This window comes from Neofelis nebulosa, chromosome 8 (genome assembly GCF_028018385.1).
Source record: "Neofelis nebulosa isolate mNeoNeb1 chromosome 8, mNeoNeb1.pri, whole genome shotgun sequence".
In the NCBI taxonomy this organism is placed as follows: Eukaryota; Metazoa; Chordata; class Mammalia; order Carnivora; family Felidae; genus Neofelis; species Neofelis nebulosa.
Window position 1 is genome coordinate 101,225,348 of NC_080789.1, and position 16,156 is coordinate 101,241,503.

The following is a 16,156-nucleotide window of genomic DNA, read 5'->3' on the forward strand; positions in this document are numbered from 1 at the left end:
TCTTGGGGGGGGCGGGAGGGGGTTTGAGAGAGAGAGAGAGCACGTGCATGCACATGCGCAAGTCGGGGAAGAGCAGAGAGAGAGGTAGAGAAATCCAAGCAGGCTCCACGCTGTCAGCACAGAGACTGATGGGGGCTCAATCTCACCAAATGGGAGATCAGGACCTGTGCTGAAATCAAGAGTCATACCCTTAACCCACTAAGCCACCCTGACTGAATGAATATTAAATGTGCTTTTAAAAAGTAATCAAGGACAGGGGCGCCTGGGTGGCTCAGTCCGGTAAGCATCCTACTTCAGCTCAGGTCACGATCTCACAGTTTGTGGGTTGGAGCCCCGTGTCAGGCTCTGTGCTGACAGCTCAGAGCCTGGAGCCTGCTTTGGATTCTGTGTCTCCCTCTCTCTCTGCCCCTCCCCTGCTCATGCTCTATCTCTTTCTCTCTCTCTCTCTCAAAATAAGTACACATTAAAAATGTTTTTTTTTGTTTTTTTGGGTTTTGTTAAAGTAATCAAGGACAGGGGCGCCTGGGTAGCTCAGTCGGGTAAGCATCCAACTTCAACTCAGGTCATGATCTCACAGTTTGTGGGTCCGAGCCCCACATTGGGCTCTGTGCTGACAGATTAGAGCCTGGTGCCTGCTTTGGATTCTGTCTCTCCCTCTCTGTCTGACCCTCCCCAACTCGCATTCTGTGTCTCTCTCTCTCAAAAATAAAATAAACATTAAAGAAAAGTAATCAAGGACACCATTCCCTCAGTTTGGATTTGCACCTATAATTGAAACGTCCTTATCTCCTCAAGGCTTCCACTTTTGAGAATCAGTGAGGAGGAATGAACCAAGGACAAGCCTGGGAGACACCCAATTAGGATTCACTAGAAGGAGGGGCGCCTGGGTAGCTCAGTCCGTTAAGCATCCAACTTCAGCTCAGGTCATGATCTCGTGGTTTGTGGGCTGGAGCCCTGCGTCAGGCTCTGTGCTGACAGCTCAGAGCCTGGAGCCTGCCTTGGGTTCTGTGTCTCCCTCTTTCTCTGCCCCTTCCCACTTGCAGTCTGTCTCTCTCAAAAATAAATAAACATTAAAAAAGAAAAAGAAAAAAGGATTCACTGGAAGGAGTAGAGGCCCTGAAAGATATAAAGGTGGAAGAAAAATTAGAAAAAGTCAGTATTTTTTAAATTAGCACGCATAAATAAAAGGGTATATTTGGCAAGCAAGACATTTGATGACTGCCTAATCTTGGTGAGGTTTGCAGAGCTGAAGAGGTTGTGGTTATTATAATAGGTGTGCTCCTTTATACTAGTTTCTAACATAACCTGTGTGTCTCCTACTTCTGATCTCCCTCTTCCAAGGTGAACAAAAAGATTCTCTCCTGTGGAGGGCCCCTAGACATTACCTACTACCCTGAAGGAAGAGAGATGGAGATGCAAAGGAAAATTTTTTGAGGGATGGAGGAAGTGGGCCCTTTACTTGTAAAGATGTAAGCCTCGAATTGGAAACTGGCAGAAGCACCGGTCCCTTCCACTCGCCTCTGGAGCCCTGGACTGGAGCCGCCCCTCAGCGGCCGGCTTAAGAGGCCCTCGCCTTTCAAGCGTCAGGCCCTCGCTTCCGCCCTGGGGCCTTTGTTCCGGCGCAGAACGTTCCAGACGCTCCGGAAGGCGGGTGGCGGGGGCGGGAGCTGCAGTGCCGGGGCGGGCGCTAGCTTGAGGGCTCCTACCTCCGTCGGGGCAGGCAGGTGGGACGCGAGGAGCGCCAGGCAACGGGTGCGGCCGCTGGGGGGCGTGCGAGCCCTTGCTCTGGCGGCCCGCCCACGTGACCGCCCACGTGACCGCCGGCGGGCCGGGAGTCAGCGCCCCGCCCTCCGCCGCGGTTACGAAACGAGCGCCCGGGGCGGCAGCGGAGGGCGGGGTGGGGTGTCTCGCCCGGGCTTACAGGTTTTCTGCGGTCGCCATTTCGTCGCCGCCCTGGTGTTTTGCGAGTGGCTTCCCGTTTTTAAATCCTTGACGTTGTCGTTTACCAGCCCTGTAGTCTTGGGCGGGTCGCTTAACCTCTCCGAGCCGCGGTTTCCGAATCTGTAAAAATTGGGATATCTTCAGTGTGAGGACTTAATGAGATACGTTGGGGTTTAATCATAGACGCACTTAACGCGAACTTCTTAAATAGGGGGCAGAAGGTTGCCCGCCACCGTTCCGCGCCAGTGTCAGATGGGAGACTAGGCCATGTTCTCTTTGGCTCCAGTTCTCGGCCTCTCCGTGCCTGTATGTTAGGAGGCTGACTGCGACTCCAGTGTTTCGTTTTTAGAACTAGACTCCAGAACAGATGCCTCTTTTCCATATAACACGACCCATGTGAAGGCAATCCAACCATTTTACCAAGGGGTGGTTATGTCCACCTCCGACGTGGCACGTAAATAGAACCTCAAGAAATTCACATGAGCGGTCAAGATTCAACAAATTTGTGAAGCCAGGTAGTAGGTCTTCAAGTTCTTGGGTAACTGCTATAGCGACACCAAAGTAAGTGTGATGAACCTTTAATGAAGACTCAAAGAGCACAAATTTATTCCTGGAAGAAAGGAACCAAATATATGAGCCTAACAATGGCAATACGTGGCAAAAACAAAAAACAGAAACAAAAACACCAAAAAACAAAAACGGGGGGGGGGGGGCGGGGGGGAAGCTCTTGGTCTCAAGGCCTAGTTCAACCTCCTGCCAGAGAAGAGAGCTTCAGATGGAAGGATTTCAAAACCAGGCAAGGATGGCCTAAAGTTCAGAAACCACTTCATCTTTTAAAACCAGCAACCCGTTAGTGAGGCTGTGTCTGTGGAGAACAGAGAGTAAAAGCCACCCAGAGCTACTAAAAACAATTGCTGGCCAAATGGCTATCTTTTAGAATATAATGAAGTTGGTATCTTGGGGGTGGGGGGGAATGCCCAACTGCCTTTATATTTCCAAACTAGAAACACAAGGCCCTGGATTGAAAATCATTAATGGCCTTGTGACCACCATTCTCCTCCTCTGTCATGGTGGCAGGGTAGCCCTTTCTTTAATAAAACCAGACGTGTTCTACAGGGATACAGATCCAGTGCCCTAAAACACAAAGCAAAACCAAACAATAAGCTTGTACTCCAGCAATCACATGCAAACTGCTAGGTGACAGCAGCACTTTCCACAGCTGGGATTTACAGTTCTACATTCTACAAGTAAGACCTCATAGAGGAAGGCCTTGGCATATCATCTGACGTACCACACTCTTTATGAACGTGCTCCTAGAGTCATCGAAGACTACCTTTCCCAACATCACCGCTGTCCATCAGTTTGCTGACCTAAGCATGATTTTTCAGTCACATCCACGAGGCTGAGATTCCGGACTCTGACTCTCAGAGCCATGAATGCTGACCCTAATCTAAATGTGGTAAGGTTGGAAGAGTTGGACATTCTTCAGTCTTGCCGGTTACAACACTTCTATTGAACAGTCATGGCAATAATCAAGCTTAAAACAGGCCATGCATGTTGGGAAGAATGTGTTTAGGGTTTTAAGGGTTTTCTATTGACAGGGAAGTGAAACACACTGGAGTGCCTGGGTGACTCAGTCGGTTAAGTGTCTGACTCTTGATTTCCATTCAGGTCGTGATTGCATGGTTGTGGACCAAGCCCCACATCGAGCTGTAAACTGATCATGGAGCCTGCTTGGGATTCATATTCTCTCTCTCTCTCTCTCTCTCTCTCTCTCTCTCTCTCTCTCTCTCTCAATAAACATTTAAAATTTTAAAAGGGGCACCTGGGTGGCTCAACTGGTTAAGCATATGACTCTTGATTTCGGCTCAGGTCATGATCTCATGGTCATGGGCTCTAGCCCTGTATTGGACTCCATGCTGACAGTGTGGAGCCTGCTTGGGATTCTCTCTCCCTCCCTCTCTGCCTTTCCCCTGCTTGCTCTCTCTGTCTCTCAAAATAAATGAACTTAAAAAAAAAAGTGAAACACATTGTTAAAATGGCCTAACAAGTGGGTCATGTTGGCTTTGTGAAAGAAATTGAAGGGGTGCCAGGGTGGCTCAGTCGGTTGAGTGGCGAACTTTGGCTCAGGTCATGATCTCTCAGTTCATGGGTTCAAGCCCTGCATCAGGCTCTGTGCTGACAGCTCAGAGCCTGGACCCTGCTTTGGATTCTGTGTCTCCCTCTCTCTCTGCTGCTCCCCCACTTACACTCTGTCTCTCTCTCAAAAAATGAATAAACATTAAGAAAAAAAATTTTTAAAGAAATTTAAGAACTTTTTTTATTAAAAAATTTTTTTGAAGTTTGTTTTGAGAGAGAGACAAACAGAGAGCACAGGGGAGGGGCAGAGAGAGAGAGGAAAGAACCCCAAGGAGGCTCCACGCTAGAACCAGACACTGGGCTTGCACTCACAAACCGAGACAAGAGATCATGATCTGAGCTGAAATCAGGAGTCAGATGCTTAACCAACTGAGCCACCCAGTCATCGGTGAAGAACTTCTTGAGAGCCACTGAGAAATGCTAAGAAAAAGCTTGAGGAACTGATAAAATCATCCCAGAAGACAAAAATATGATGAACAGGAAGGGATGACCAGATCAAATCATAAGTAGATTGAAGTTGCTGCAAAAATGCTGAAATACCTGACTGATTTAATTTCTGAATAAAATCTCTATGGAGGGAAACTGGAAAATCACATGTGATTAACATTATATTCCTTATAACTCAGCAATTCTGCATGTAAGTATGCGCCCAACAAAAGTGAGTGCCTAGGTCCACTAAAAACTTATACAATACTGTACATAGTAGCTTTATAATAGCTAACAACTGGAAACAAATGGCCATCAAAGGTAGAATAAATTGTGGTATGTCCATAGGATGGATTAATGTATAACAATGAAAATAATGAGTTACCATTTCATGCAACAAGGTAGATGACTCAGTCATCATGCTGAGAAAAATAAGTCAGACACAAAAGAATAGACTATACCATATATATAATATATGGTATCATATGAAATTGAACAGGCAAAACAAATCTATACTGATAGAGGTCAAATAAGAGTTACCTTTACAGGTGCAGTGTCAAGGAAAAGGCAAGAAGGAGCCTTCTGGGATGCTAGAAATGTTCTTGATCTTTTTGATGACAGTCATTCAGCATACATAAAAATTCATTGAATTTAAGATTACATATCTGGGGCGTCTGGATGGCTCAGTCAGTTAAGCTCAGGTCATGATCTCATGGTTCGTGAGTTTGAGCCCCTGTATCAGGCTCTGTGCTGACAGCTCAGAGCCTGGCACCTGCTTCAGATTCTGTGTCTCCCTCTCTCTCTGCCCCACCCCTGCTTGCACTCATCTCTCTCTGTCTCTCAAAAATGAATAAACTTTACCCAAGGGATACAGGAGTGCTGATGCATAGGGGCACTTGTACCCCAATGTTTATAGCAGCACTCTCAACAATAGCCAAATTATGGAAAGAGCCTAAATGTCCATCAACTGACGAATGGATAAAGAAATTGTGGTTTATATACACAATGGAATACTACATGGTGATGAGAAAGAATGAAATATGGCCTTTTGTAGCAACGTGGTTGGAACTGGAGAGTGTTGTGCTAAGTGAAATAAGTCATACAGAGAAAGATACCATATGTTTTCACTCTTATGTGAATCCTGAGAAACTTAACAGAAGTCCATGGGGGAGGGGAAGGAAAAAAAAAAAAAGAGGTTAGAGAGGGAGAGAGCCAAAGAATAAGAGACTCTTAAAAACTGAGAACAAACTGAGGGTTGATGGGGGGGGGGGGGGTGGGAGGGAGGGGAGGGTGGGTGATGGGTATTGAGGAGGGCACCTTTTGGGATGAGCACTGGGTGTTGTATGGAAACCAATTTGACAATAAATTTCATATTAAAAAAATGAATAAACGTTAAAAAATTTTTAAAAGATTACATATGCTACATTTCAATAAAAAGTAAAAAGATAAAATGTAGCATTATGTGATATTTGAGCTATTATCAATACATTTGAGGAGGGCCTGGGTGGCTCAGTTGGTTGAGCGACCCAGTCTTGATTTTGGCTCAGGTCATGATCCCAGGGCTGTGGGTTGAGCCCCACCTCGGGCTTGGTGCTGAGTGTGGAGCCTGCTTGAGATTTTTCTCTCTCCTTCTGTCCCTCTCCCCCACTTGTGCTCTCTCGTTAAAACACACACACACACACACACACACCCCAAATGTTTGAGCAGTTCAAGATTCTGGGGTAACAACTGGTGAATACCATGTATTAAACAACGAGCAGCTGAGCAGGTGCACTTCTGAACCTGAACTAGACTCATCATGACCGAGGCTTGCTCTTTGTCCCCTAAGCCTTCAACCATGCAGTTATCACACAGCTCGTGCACTAACATTTATCATAGGCCACTATCCATGGTCATGATGTCATTATTTTTGTCATCACACTGGCAAGATTATCTAGGTTAGGTGGATGACAGGTATTCAGGATCACATCTTTCCTTTTAATATGTTTTCTTCTTTGTCTTCAATTAAAATTATACAATTTTATTAGTACGTCATTGTAGAATACTGCCACATACTGTGTTTTACACAAAACTAACATACGCTGTATCTAATAGATGGGGTAGGTAAGGGATTTTCAAGGGTAATTTTGACTATGAGACATGATTTCACCCTATCTCTCCCAACTCTCTATCCCCCCAAAATGTGAAGCTTGTAGCACAACAGCACCTGACCTACAGAAAATGCCAAGTCAGCCTCTTCAACCTAGACTCCTACCTCCCACATGTGCTCTCTCACCAAAGTTGCTAATGACCAAAATATTCTTGTGATCAAGCTTGCATTTTCTGCTCACTGTGTCCTCCTTAACCCTCTTCTCTCTCTACACACTGTCTCTGGGTCCCCTCACTGATTCTCCACAGTTCAGCCTCTGGCTGAAGGCTGCGTCACCTCCCAAATTTATATCTCCAGCCCAGGCCTCTTACTACCCTTCAGACCTGCAGTTTTCACATGCGTTCTGAATGGTTCTATCTGGTTGTGGCTCAGGTCGGGCACCTCAAAAACATGTCCTAAAGTGCATTCATCTTCCCCCCACCCCCCTGCCCCGTTCCAATTGCTTTTCTTTCTGCATTAGCGGTACCACTTTCCAACAGTCTTCCAGGCTAGAAACCTCCCTTTCTCTCGCCTCAGCATTTATCAGCCACCAAATCTTGCAGTTTCATCAGTGTTTGTTGAATTCTTTTCTTCCTTATTTCTACTGCCTTATTTCAGACTCTTGCCACTTGTCATCTGGGCTGCTGTAACCGGTCTCTTTGCTTCTCATCGTATTTCCCTTGAAGCCTCCTCTACATTTGCTATGCCAGGGTGGTTTTTCTAATGATTTTTTTTTTTTAAATAATCTCTACACCCCATGTGGAGCTTGACCTCATGAGCCCAAGATTAAGTGTCTCATGGTCTACTGACTGAGCGAGCCAGGCACTCCCAGGAGGGCTTTTCTAAAACGAGTATCTGACCATGTTCCTCTCCTGCTTCCCTCCTATGTGTCTCCCCATTACTGGCCTGTCCAACAAGAGAACGTTTGCCTTCTTTAGCTTGATCTACAAGGTCACTGTCAACCGGCACTGACTTTTTTTTTTTTTAACATTTATTTATTTTTGAGACAGAGAGAGACAGAGCATGAACGGGTGAGGGGCCGAGAGAGAGGGAGACACAGAATCGGAAACAGGCTCTAGGCTCTGAGCAGTCAGCACAGAGCCCGACGCGGGGCTCGAACTCACATACTGCGAGATCGTGACCTGAGCCGAAGTTGGACGCTCAACCAACTGAGCCACCCAGGCGCGCCCCCCCCCACCCCCCCCGCCCCCGGGCACTGACTTTTCTAGGCTTGTCTCTCCTGCTTCCTTTCTAGTTGCAGGGACACCAAAGTCTTCCCATCTACTGCTTCTGGCTGTTTTCATGCTGACCCCTCTGTCTGGAGAATGTCTTCTCCATGCAGCACCCCAAACCTAGCCCCCATCCTGCAGAACCACCTCTCAAGCCAATTCCTAGTCATTCTTTAAGATTCAGCCCAGTGTTAACTTCCTCCAGGACACTTGCCTAACTGCTTGATCCTTGGTTAGGAGTTCCATCCTTTTGAGTCCCATAATACTTTCTTTGTATCTCCATAATTTCATCTACTACATGATAAACTGTTTTATAAATGTCCCTGTAACCTCCTTGGGATTCACTGCTGCATCTTCAGTGCTTAGCACAAATGATTAAATTTGAACCAGAAGCTGCTCTGAGTTTACATATATATAACCTCACTGAATCCTCACTATGCCCTTTGCAGTAGATACCAACAGTATCTCCAACTTACAGAGGAAGAAACAGGCACTGGGGAGGTTAAGTAATTTGCCCAAGGTCATGTGCATACTGGGTTTCAGGTATTCACTCCCAGTTAGCCTGGCTCCACATTTGGCATCTGTCATCACTATATTACATTGCCTGTCTATAGAGTGGACACTCAGTAAATGTTAACAATAATAGTTATGCTTAGTGATGCATGAATACGCACCAGGCTCTGTGCTAAGTGCTTTACCTGGACTATTTCAACTCCACAACGACCCTATGAGGTGACTACTATCATTATTCCCATTTTACATAAGAAAAAACAGGTTTAGAGAAGTTTGGCAACCTCCCCAAGGTCCTAGAGCTAATGAGTGACATAGCTTCACTCACAACCAGTCTTAAGCACTATATTCCACCATTTGAGACCAACAGCTCAGGAATGGATTGACATCCAAGATGAAGACTAGACCTAGGACACCTACCTCTGAAAACATAGTTCAAAGCCTCAGGCATAAAACAGACTCCCTTACAAGTGGGGCAGAAAGCGACCGGTCCAGAAACAGTGACCCAGAATCAAAAGGACATAGAAATAGATGCCAGCACAACGAAAGCCCCTCCTTGACCCCATGCCCCTCATATCTAGGGGCTCAGGAGTTGAGCGGCTCAAGCGGCTCAAAGGTCTTGACGATGGCGAACGCACTTCCTGGGATCCCAAAGCGGTGATCCCGTCAGAGTTCATTCTGAGCCTCGACAGCCTGGTGCAGACTCCGTGGCTGCCAAGGAGGGTTAACCACGCAGGAGGGTCTCCACGCGGGGCGGGACCTCGGGGCGGGCGCTAGAGGGTAACCGTCCAGGGATGGGTCCTGGGGGGGGGCGGGTCCTCGGGGCGGGGCGTGCCCTCCGCAGCAGCGACCCTACTGGAGTGTAAACCTCCCGCGAGGAGCCCCGCAGGGGGGCGGCCACGGGGCGGGGCGCGACCTGGGGCGGCGGCGAGAGGGTTAACCGCCCCGGAGGGCCCCGTGGGGGCGGGGCCTGGGGGCGGGGCGAGGCCGAGGGAGGTGCTGGAGGCGGAAGCGGCCGGCAGTCTGCGCCCTGCGCGGTTCGGCTATCTTCGGCGGGGTTCCTCCTGAAGGCCTGTGACTCCCGGCCTGGAAAGCCAAGCGAGGTGCGGGGGCGGTGACGGGCACGGGGTGGGCGGAGGGGACGACCCCTGGAGAGATCCAAAGGGGGTGAACCCGCGAGAGTCTCGGGAGACAGGGACAGATGGGCGAGGGCAGGGTGATGGGCCTAAGAGCTTTGGGGCGGGGGTGGGGGGCGAAGAGGGAGTGGAGTGGTGGTGGGCAAACATGCATGAAAAGATGAGACGCCTGGGTGAGGGATCCCCGCCAGGATCCCGCCCTTTACACCCTCTTCTCTCCCAAGTCCTCTCCAGGTCAATCCCGAGCCGGAGATCAACTTTCAGAAGAGAGGCACCCCAGCAAGATTCCGGGAGTCCTCCAAGCTCCTCACCTCCATGGGCCAGACGGCCCTGGCAGGGGGCGGCAGCAGCACCCCCACCCCACAGACCTTGTACCCTGACCTCTCCTGTCCCGAGGGCTTGGAGGAGCTGCTGTCTGCTCCCCCTCCTGATCTGGGAGCCCAACAGCGCCACGGCTGGAACCCCAAGGACTGCTCGGAGAACATCGAGGTCAAGGAAGGGGGGTTATGCTTCGAGCGGCGGCCCGTGGCCCAGAGCACTGATGGGGCCCGGGGTAAGAAGGGCTACTCGAGGGGCCTGCACGCCTGGGAGATCAGCTGGCCCCGGGAGCAGAGGGGTACCCACGCCGTGGTGGGCGTGGCCACGGCCCTCGCCCCGCTGCAGGTTGACCACTATGCGGCGCTGCTGGGCAGCAACAGCGAGTCGTGGGGCTGGGACATCGGGCGGGGGAAGCTGTACCATCAGAGCAAGGGGTTCGGGGCCCCCCAGTATCCAGCCAGACCTCAGGGGGAGCAGCTGGAGGTGCCGGAGAGGCTGCTGGTGGTTCTGGACATGGAGGAGGGAACTCTGGGCTACGCTATTGGGGGCACCTACCTGGGGCCAGCCTTCCGAGGACTGAAGGGCAGGACCCTCTATCCGGCAGTAAGCGCTGTCTGGGGCCAGTGCCAGGTCCGCATCAGCTACCTGGGCGGAAGGAGAGGTGAGGCCTGGGGCAGGTGTGGGGAGAGTGTTCTGTTACTGGTGGCTGTGGTTTGGGATGGAAGCTCATCACTTTACAAGAGCAGAGGGAATAGCCTGACCTGCCTCCAGTGTGGGGAATGGCTAAGGGTCTTCACGCATGTTACCTAATTGTCCCAGCGGCAATAGAGGTGAAAGTGAGGCTTGGGAAAGCAACTTGCTAGTAAGTGGTGAGTCCTCACAACAGAGGGAGGCGCTCCAGGGATTAGGGATTCACCGCAGATATCAGCTCCCGGAGCAAGAGGTGCACAGGGTTAAATGGGTGCTGGGCGAGGTGTAGGAAGAGAACTGGCAGTGCCAGACGCCCAGGGTGTGTACCAGATTCCCTGGGTTCTGATCTGTCTGTGCTACTTCCCTCCTCAAACCCCAGTAAGGGTTATTTGGGGCCCTGGGCACCTGGAAGGAGAACACCCGAAGAGCCAGGGCCCTGGGAGGGGACTTCAGGGGAGGGGCCTCCTCTAGAAGGGGTTGGGGCCAGAGATTGGGGCTGGTTGAACTGTTCTCTGCAAGTTGCAGAGTACTGCTCCTCCGGTCACCCATGGCCAGCTGTTGTAGAGTGGAGGAGGGAGGGCTCATCAGCCCCAGCTCCAAGGCTTTACAGAATCAAAACCTAGACCAGCTCCACCACTGTCAGAACTTGCTTGGCCTGTTGCTTGGAGGGCCTTAGCTAGAGCTTCACCCCCAGCTGCCCGGGATGTGTGAAGTTTGCAGAGCCTCCCAGCCCTGGGGGCCTTAGATCTCCCTCTCAACGAAGACTCAGGGCAGGAAAGCAGAAGAGAACTTGGGCAGGACCCGTAGTTTGAGGAGGTCGGGCCAGTGGCTGCACCCCTACTTACCTTCCCCTCCTTCTCTCTCCCAGCGGAGCCACACTCCCTTCTGCACCTGAGCCGCCTGTGTGTGCGCCACGCCCTGGGGGATACCCGGCTTGGCCAGGTATCTGCTCTGCCCTTGCCCCCTGCCATGAAGCGCTACCTGCTCTACCAGTGACCCCTGGGATACCACAGATTGTGCTGGGGCCTTAAAGCCATCCCTCCCCTGGGGAGTGGGGAGGAGGCACCGCTGGCCTAGACCAGCTACTTAAAGCCAGGAGGTGGGGTGGGGGGAGGTGAGGCTGGGCCCCTCCCCCAACCCTAGCTCTGGGGAGCCCTAAGGCCCTAGAGCCTTCCCGAGGGGCAGAAGGGAGGGAGCTGTTATTCGAGGCTATGGCGGCCTGGGCCTGGTATGCAGGACATTTTTTCAAGTAAAAACAGTAAGAGATGTGCTGTCGTAGAAACCTGTTTGTGTTTTTTTTTTTGTTTTGTGCACAAGTGTCCTACGGCTGCCTCAGAAAGGAAAAAGAGGGGATGTGGGCAAGGACAGTGAAGAAGGACACACCACAAGGCTTAGTGCCAGGTGTTTATTTCCCCCACACGTGGGACTGCTCACATATACAACACACACAGGCGTTGGCACCATGGGAGAGAACAGCACCCCTGGCCTCTGAGGGGAGAACAGGACTTTCTCTCAGCCCTTGGCCTCATGGTGGGAGATGGGAGAGGAGGATGGCTTCTCTCTCCTGCCCTCACTTGGGGACCGAGCGGGGACCCATGAGCAAATTCCACCCCTTCCACCTCTCAGCCAAGGAGGAGCCACCTTGGTGACCTGTTTAGTTCCAACCACTATAGTCAGTGGAGAAGGGATTGGCCTGGTCCCAACCATTACAGGGTAAGGTGTAAACAGTAAGGAAGAGGTATAGTTTGGCCACGAGGGGGGCAGGTGACACCATCAGAAGCATGTGCGGGGTGGGGATGTGTGTGGGGGGATAGGAGCACAGTCACTGGGCTTCTGAGCTACCTAGTCCCTGGCTTAGCAGGAAGAGGAGGGGAGACGGATGGGCTTATTGTTTGGCATTGATGATATCCACAAACTCAGGCTTGAGGGAAGCCCCGCCCACGAGGAAGCCATCCACATCAGGCTGGCTTGCCAGTTCCTTGCAGGTTGCCCCAGTCACAGAACCTGGGAACGGAGAAGAGAGAGGGAATTGTCAGGGATGGGATAGGAGGGCTGAGTCCACCCCCATCTCAGGCTGGAGCCAAACCCACTTACCTCCATAGATGATACGGGTGCTCTGAGCCACCGCGTCAGAGACATTGGACTTAAGCCATCCCCGGAGCTTTTCATGTACTTCCTGGGCCTAAAACAAGACGCCAGACTATGTAAGCCTCTTTCTGCCTTTCACTCAAAGGCTAAAAGACCCTGGGCCCCACTGAAGAGAGGCAATGTGGTTTCGGGACAAGAACCCTGAGATCTGGGTCAGAATACCACAGCTCCAATTCCACCCAGGCCCTGGAATAGATGTCCTTGGACAAATCACTCTCCTTCTCTAGGCTTGGCAGGAGGTGGGGGGTGGGGGGGGGGGGTCTTCATTATTATCATTATTATTTGGGGGAGATTTTATTTTTTATTTTTTTATTTTATTTTTTTTTAAACATTTATTTATTTTTGAGACAGAGAGAGACAGAGCATGAACGGGGGAGGGTCAGAGAGAGGGAGACACATAATCTGAAACAGGCTCCAGGCTCTGAGCTGTCAGCACAGAGCCCGACGCGGGGCCCGAACTCACGGACCGCGAGATCATGACCTGAGCCAAAGTCCACCGCTCAACGGACTGAGCCACCCAGGCGCCCCGAGATTTTATTTTTTAAAGTAATCTCTATACCCAATGTGGGACTTGAACTCATGACCCCGAGATCAGAGAATCAGACGCACTACCGACTGGGCCAGGCAGATGCGCTGGGGGCTCCTGTCTTTAAAATGAGGGGTTGGCTTAGGTGATCTCTGTGGCAGTCTAGTCCTACTGAGGCAGGGTAAGATAAGGGCAGAATTCCTGGGCTTGGTTACCTGTTGGGGTGTTGCAGTCTTGCCAGTACCAATGGCCCATACAGGCTCATAGGCCAGGACAACCTTGCTCCAGTCCTTGACATTATCTGTGGGACAGAGATCACAGATGGAAGGGTGAACGGGAAGGAGCTATCCAGCCCACAGCCCAGGGAATGATGAATGATGGTGGCCTAATGCCCCCTGGTGGTTGTTGGAGGAACTCCAAGTGGCATCTATACCATCCAGGCAGGAACAGAAGTGGTATGGATGATGCAAGGGTTCTAACCTTCCTCCTTCCTTTCCTGTATCAGCATGGGATGGGGATCAAATTAGGCTGCAGGGCATCTCACCCCACCTTCTGTGCCTCCATAGCCCTGTCCAGGCTCAAAGGTCCCTTTCTACTGAGTTACCTGCGATGACCTTGGTTTGCTCAAAAACGACCTTCTCAGTGATGCCAGCTTCCCTCTCATCTAGCTTCTCCCCGATGCAAGCGATTACTCCAAGTCCCTCTGCCAGGGCGTGGGCCACTTTCTGTCCAATCAGCTGTTGAGTAACAGATTTGGTGAAGACGCCCCTCTTGGAATAAGGAATCTCCTACCTCCTCTCCTGATTACTAACCTCGTCAGACTCCCCAAAGACATGCCTTCTCTCCGAGTGCCCCAGGACTACCCACGTGGCTCCACAGTCTTTGATCATGCCAGGGCTAAAGGAAGAGACAGAAAGCCATGCTTCAGCAGAGAGCCCACCCTTTGGCTTTCCCCTCAATGAGGAAAGTGAGGGCAGAGCCCCCACACACCCCTCTCCTGCCTGCATCTCACCTGATCTCCCCAGTAAAGGCTCCATTAGTCACTTTGTAGCAGTTCTGCGCAGCCACAGCAATCTTGGGATCTAGCTTCTGCCTGGCAAAGTCGATGTAGGCGGTGGGGGGTGCACAAACCACTTCTGGAGAGAAGACAGCACAAGGGGATGAAGTCATAAGGAAGCCATTCTCCAGACTCCCATCTTGGGTTTTGGAGTCCCCTCACCTGATTTCTTAGTTCTGCTTTCCACTCCTTTTTATCCCGGCAGGATAACATTTGTCCACTTGCCAGTCCAAGCTGGGCCTGTACCCAACTCCTTGAGCCTTCCAGGTGTCCCTGGGAGGCCATGGCCCTTGCCCTGCCCTCTGCTCTTTAACAGCTGTGGTTCTGATTTCCCCAGGCTATTCTGGGCCTGGGCACCTCCTAGACTCAGCATTCTCTTGGAGCCAACCACGCCTCCCTTCTAAAATAGCCCATCCTTACCACCCCCAGGCAAGGATTTTTAGCAAAAGCAGAAGCAGCCAACTCCTGGGTTTGCACTGGGGTCTTTGGGGAATAAACCAGGGCCCGTTTTGATGAGGCCCGTGGTTCTGTGATTTAGGTGAGTGGGAGGGTAAAGACTCTGCCCGTGGGTGGCAGTGAGATGACTAGCTCATAGAGAGGCCTTGTGCTTTCCCGTTTCCGGCCTGGAGAAAACTGTAGGATAGCTCCTCATTCCCAAATGGCCCATCTAGTTTAGCACCTGCTCAGCCCCTTCGTCGGAAGGCAGCAGTCATCCAGGCTGCCGAGGGCAAAGGATAGAGCGTGTAGTTCAGCAGGCCGCAGCCGCTAGTCTGGGGGACTCGGCCCTCCCAGCGAGGAGCGGGGAGGAGTCGTGGGCTACGTGCGGCGGCGCACGGAGCAGACGGTCGAGGGGGCAGGTAGCTGGAACCCTGCACGCAGGCTCAGCCTCCTCCCCCACACTCTATGGCTGTCACCAGCCTCCTGCGATCGTCCGCAGGGGCTCCGCTCCTATCCCCGGCTCCTGTTGGGTGCAGCCCAAGCCCGCGCCCCGGGGCCATCTTCCTCCCGGTGACCTAAGAAATCCTTTCCCGCCCCGCGGTCGGAGGGCACCATTAAATGTGGCCCCACCTTTCTTCCTCCGACGCACCCCCGGTATTGCGGCTGCAGGGTCGAAGTCCGGACCCCCCAATAGCCCTTATCCTCACCCCTGCATCCGGGTCCACGCGGACACCCGGCTAACCGAGCTCGGGAGAGGGAGCTGCCACGCCCGACCTTCCCCACACCCCGGCCCCGGCCCCGGCCCCGATCCCGACCCCGACCCGGCGAGGGCTTACCGGTGTCGGCCGGCACCTTGGCCGCGTTCAGAGTGGTGATGAGTTCCCCCAGGTTTTTCTTCCGCCCATTCATCTTCCAGTTCCCCCCGACGAAGAACTTCCTGGAGGGCGCCATGGCGCTGGAACTGACACACTGAAGGTCAGTATCACCGCGCAGCCGCTGCCACTGCCCGCTTATATAGAGGGCCGTGAGGCAGAACTCCGCCTTCTCCCCGCCCTCGGCCATGGTTAGCCCGGCCCCCAGTCTGGAAATCCTTCCCGCCGCCGCCCCCACCACCTCCCTCCCGCCGCCGGTGTTGCAATGTTCTGACGTTGCCCCCGTTATTGTAGCAACGTTCCAGGGGCGTCCGGGGGCTCAGTGGCTTCAGCATCCATTGCGTGACTTTTGGGAGAAGGCGAGAACCTGCACTCAGAAGAGCCCCCGCTTCACGACTACAGTCTCCCAGAGGGCCAGAGGTGGCCTGAGATCACGTTGCTCGCTGGACGGAGGAGGCTGTGAGGGGCACCTCTCCAACTCTGAGAAAAAGCCCTCCCTTCCCCTGTCAGAGGGGGAAGGACCGCCCACATTGGCTAAAAAACTGGGCCGCTAAGAGGGAAGCAGTTCAGAACCCCCCCACCCCTCCTCCTCCGGGTG

The 16,156-nt window shown here is 52.1% G+C and overlaps 3 protein-coding genes across 3 annotated transcripts in view; 2 read left to right on the forward strand and 1 right to left on the reverse strand.

The window, feature by feature from the left end:
- Nucleotides 1–16,156, forward strand: part of PHB2 (prohibitin 2) — a 127,674-nt gene that overhangs the window by 68,541 nt on the left and 42,977 nt on the right. The window lies entirely within an intron of this gene.
- On the forward strand, nt 9,344–12,426 carry SPSB2 (splA/ryanodine receptor domain and SOCS box containing 2). Its single transcript, XM_058743861.1, has 3 exons — nt 9,344–9,476; nt 9,734–10,488; nt 11,386–12,426. The coding sequence occupies exons 2-3, from the start codon at nt 9,825–9,827 to the stop codon at nt 11,511–11,513; spliced, it is 792 nt and encodes a 263-aa protein (XP_058599844.1). The 5' UTR covers nt 9,344–9,476; nt 9,734–9,824; the 3' UTR covers nt 11,514–12,426.
- On the reverse strand, nt 11,909–15,763 carry TPI1 (triosephosphate isomerase 1). Its single transcript, XM_058743857.1, has 7 exons — nt 15,523–15,763; nt 14,204–14,327; nt 14,004–14,088; nt 13,796–13,928; nt 13,407–13,492; nt 12,612–12,699; nt 11,909–12,521 (listed from the first exon to the last, which is right to left on the reverse strand). The coding sequence occupies exons 1-7, from the start codon at nt 15,746–15,748 to the stop codon at nt 12,403–12,405; spliced, it is 861 nt and encodes a 286-aa protein (XP_058599840.1). The 5' UTR covers nt 15,749–15,763; the 3' UTR covers nt 11,909–12,402.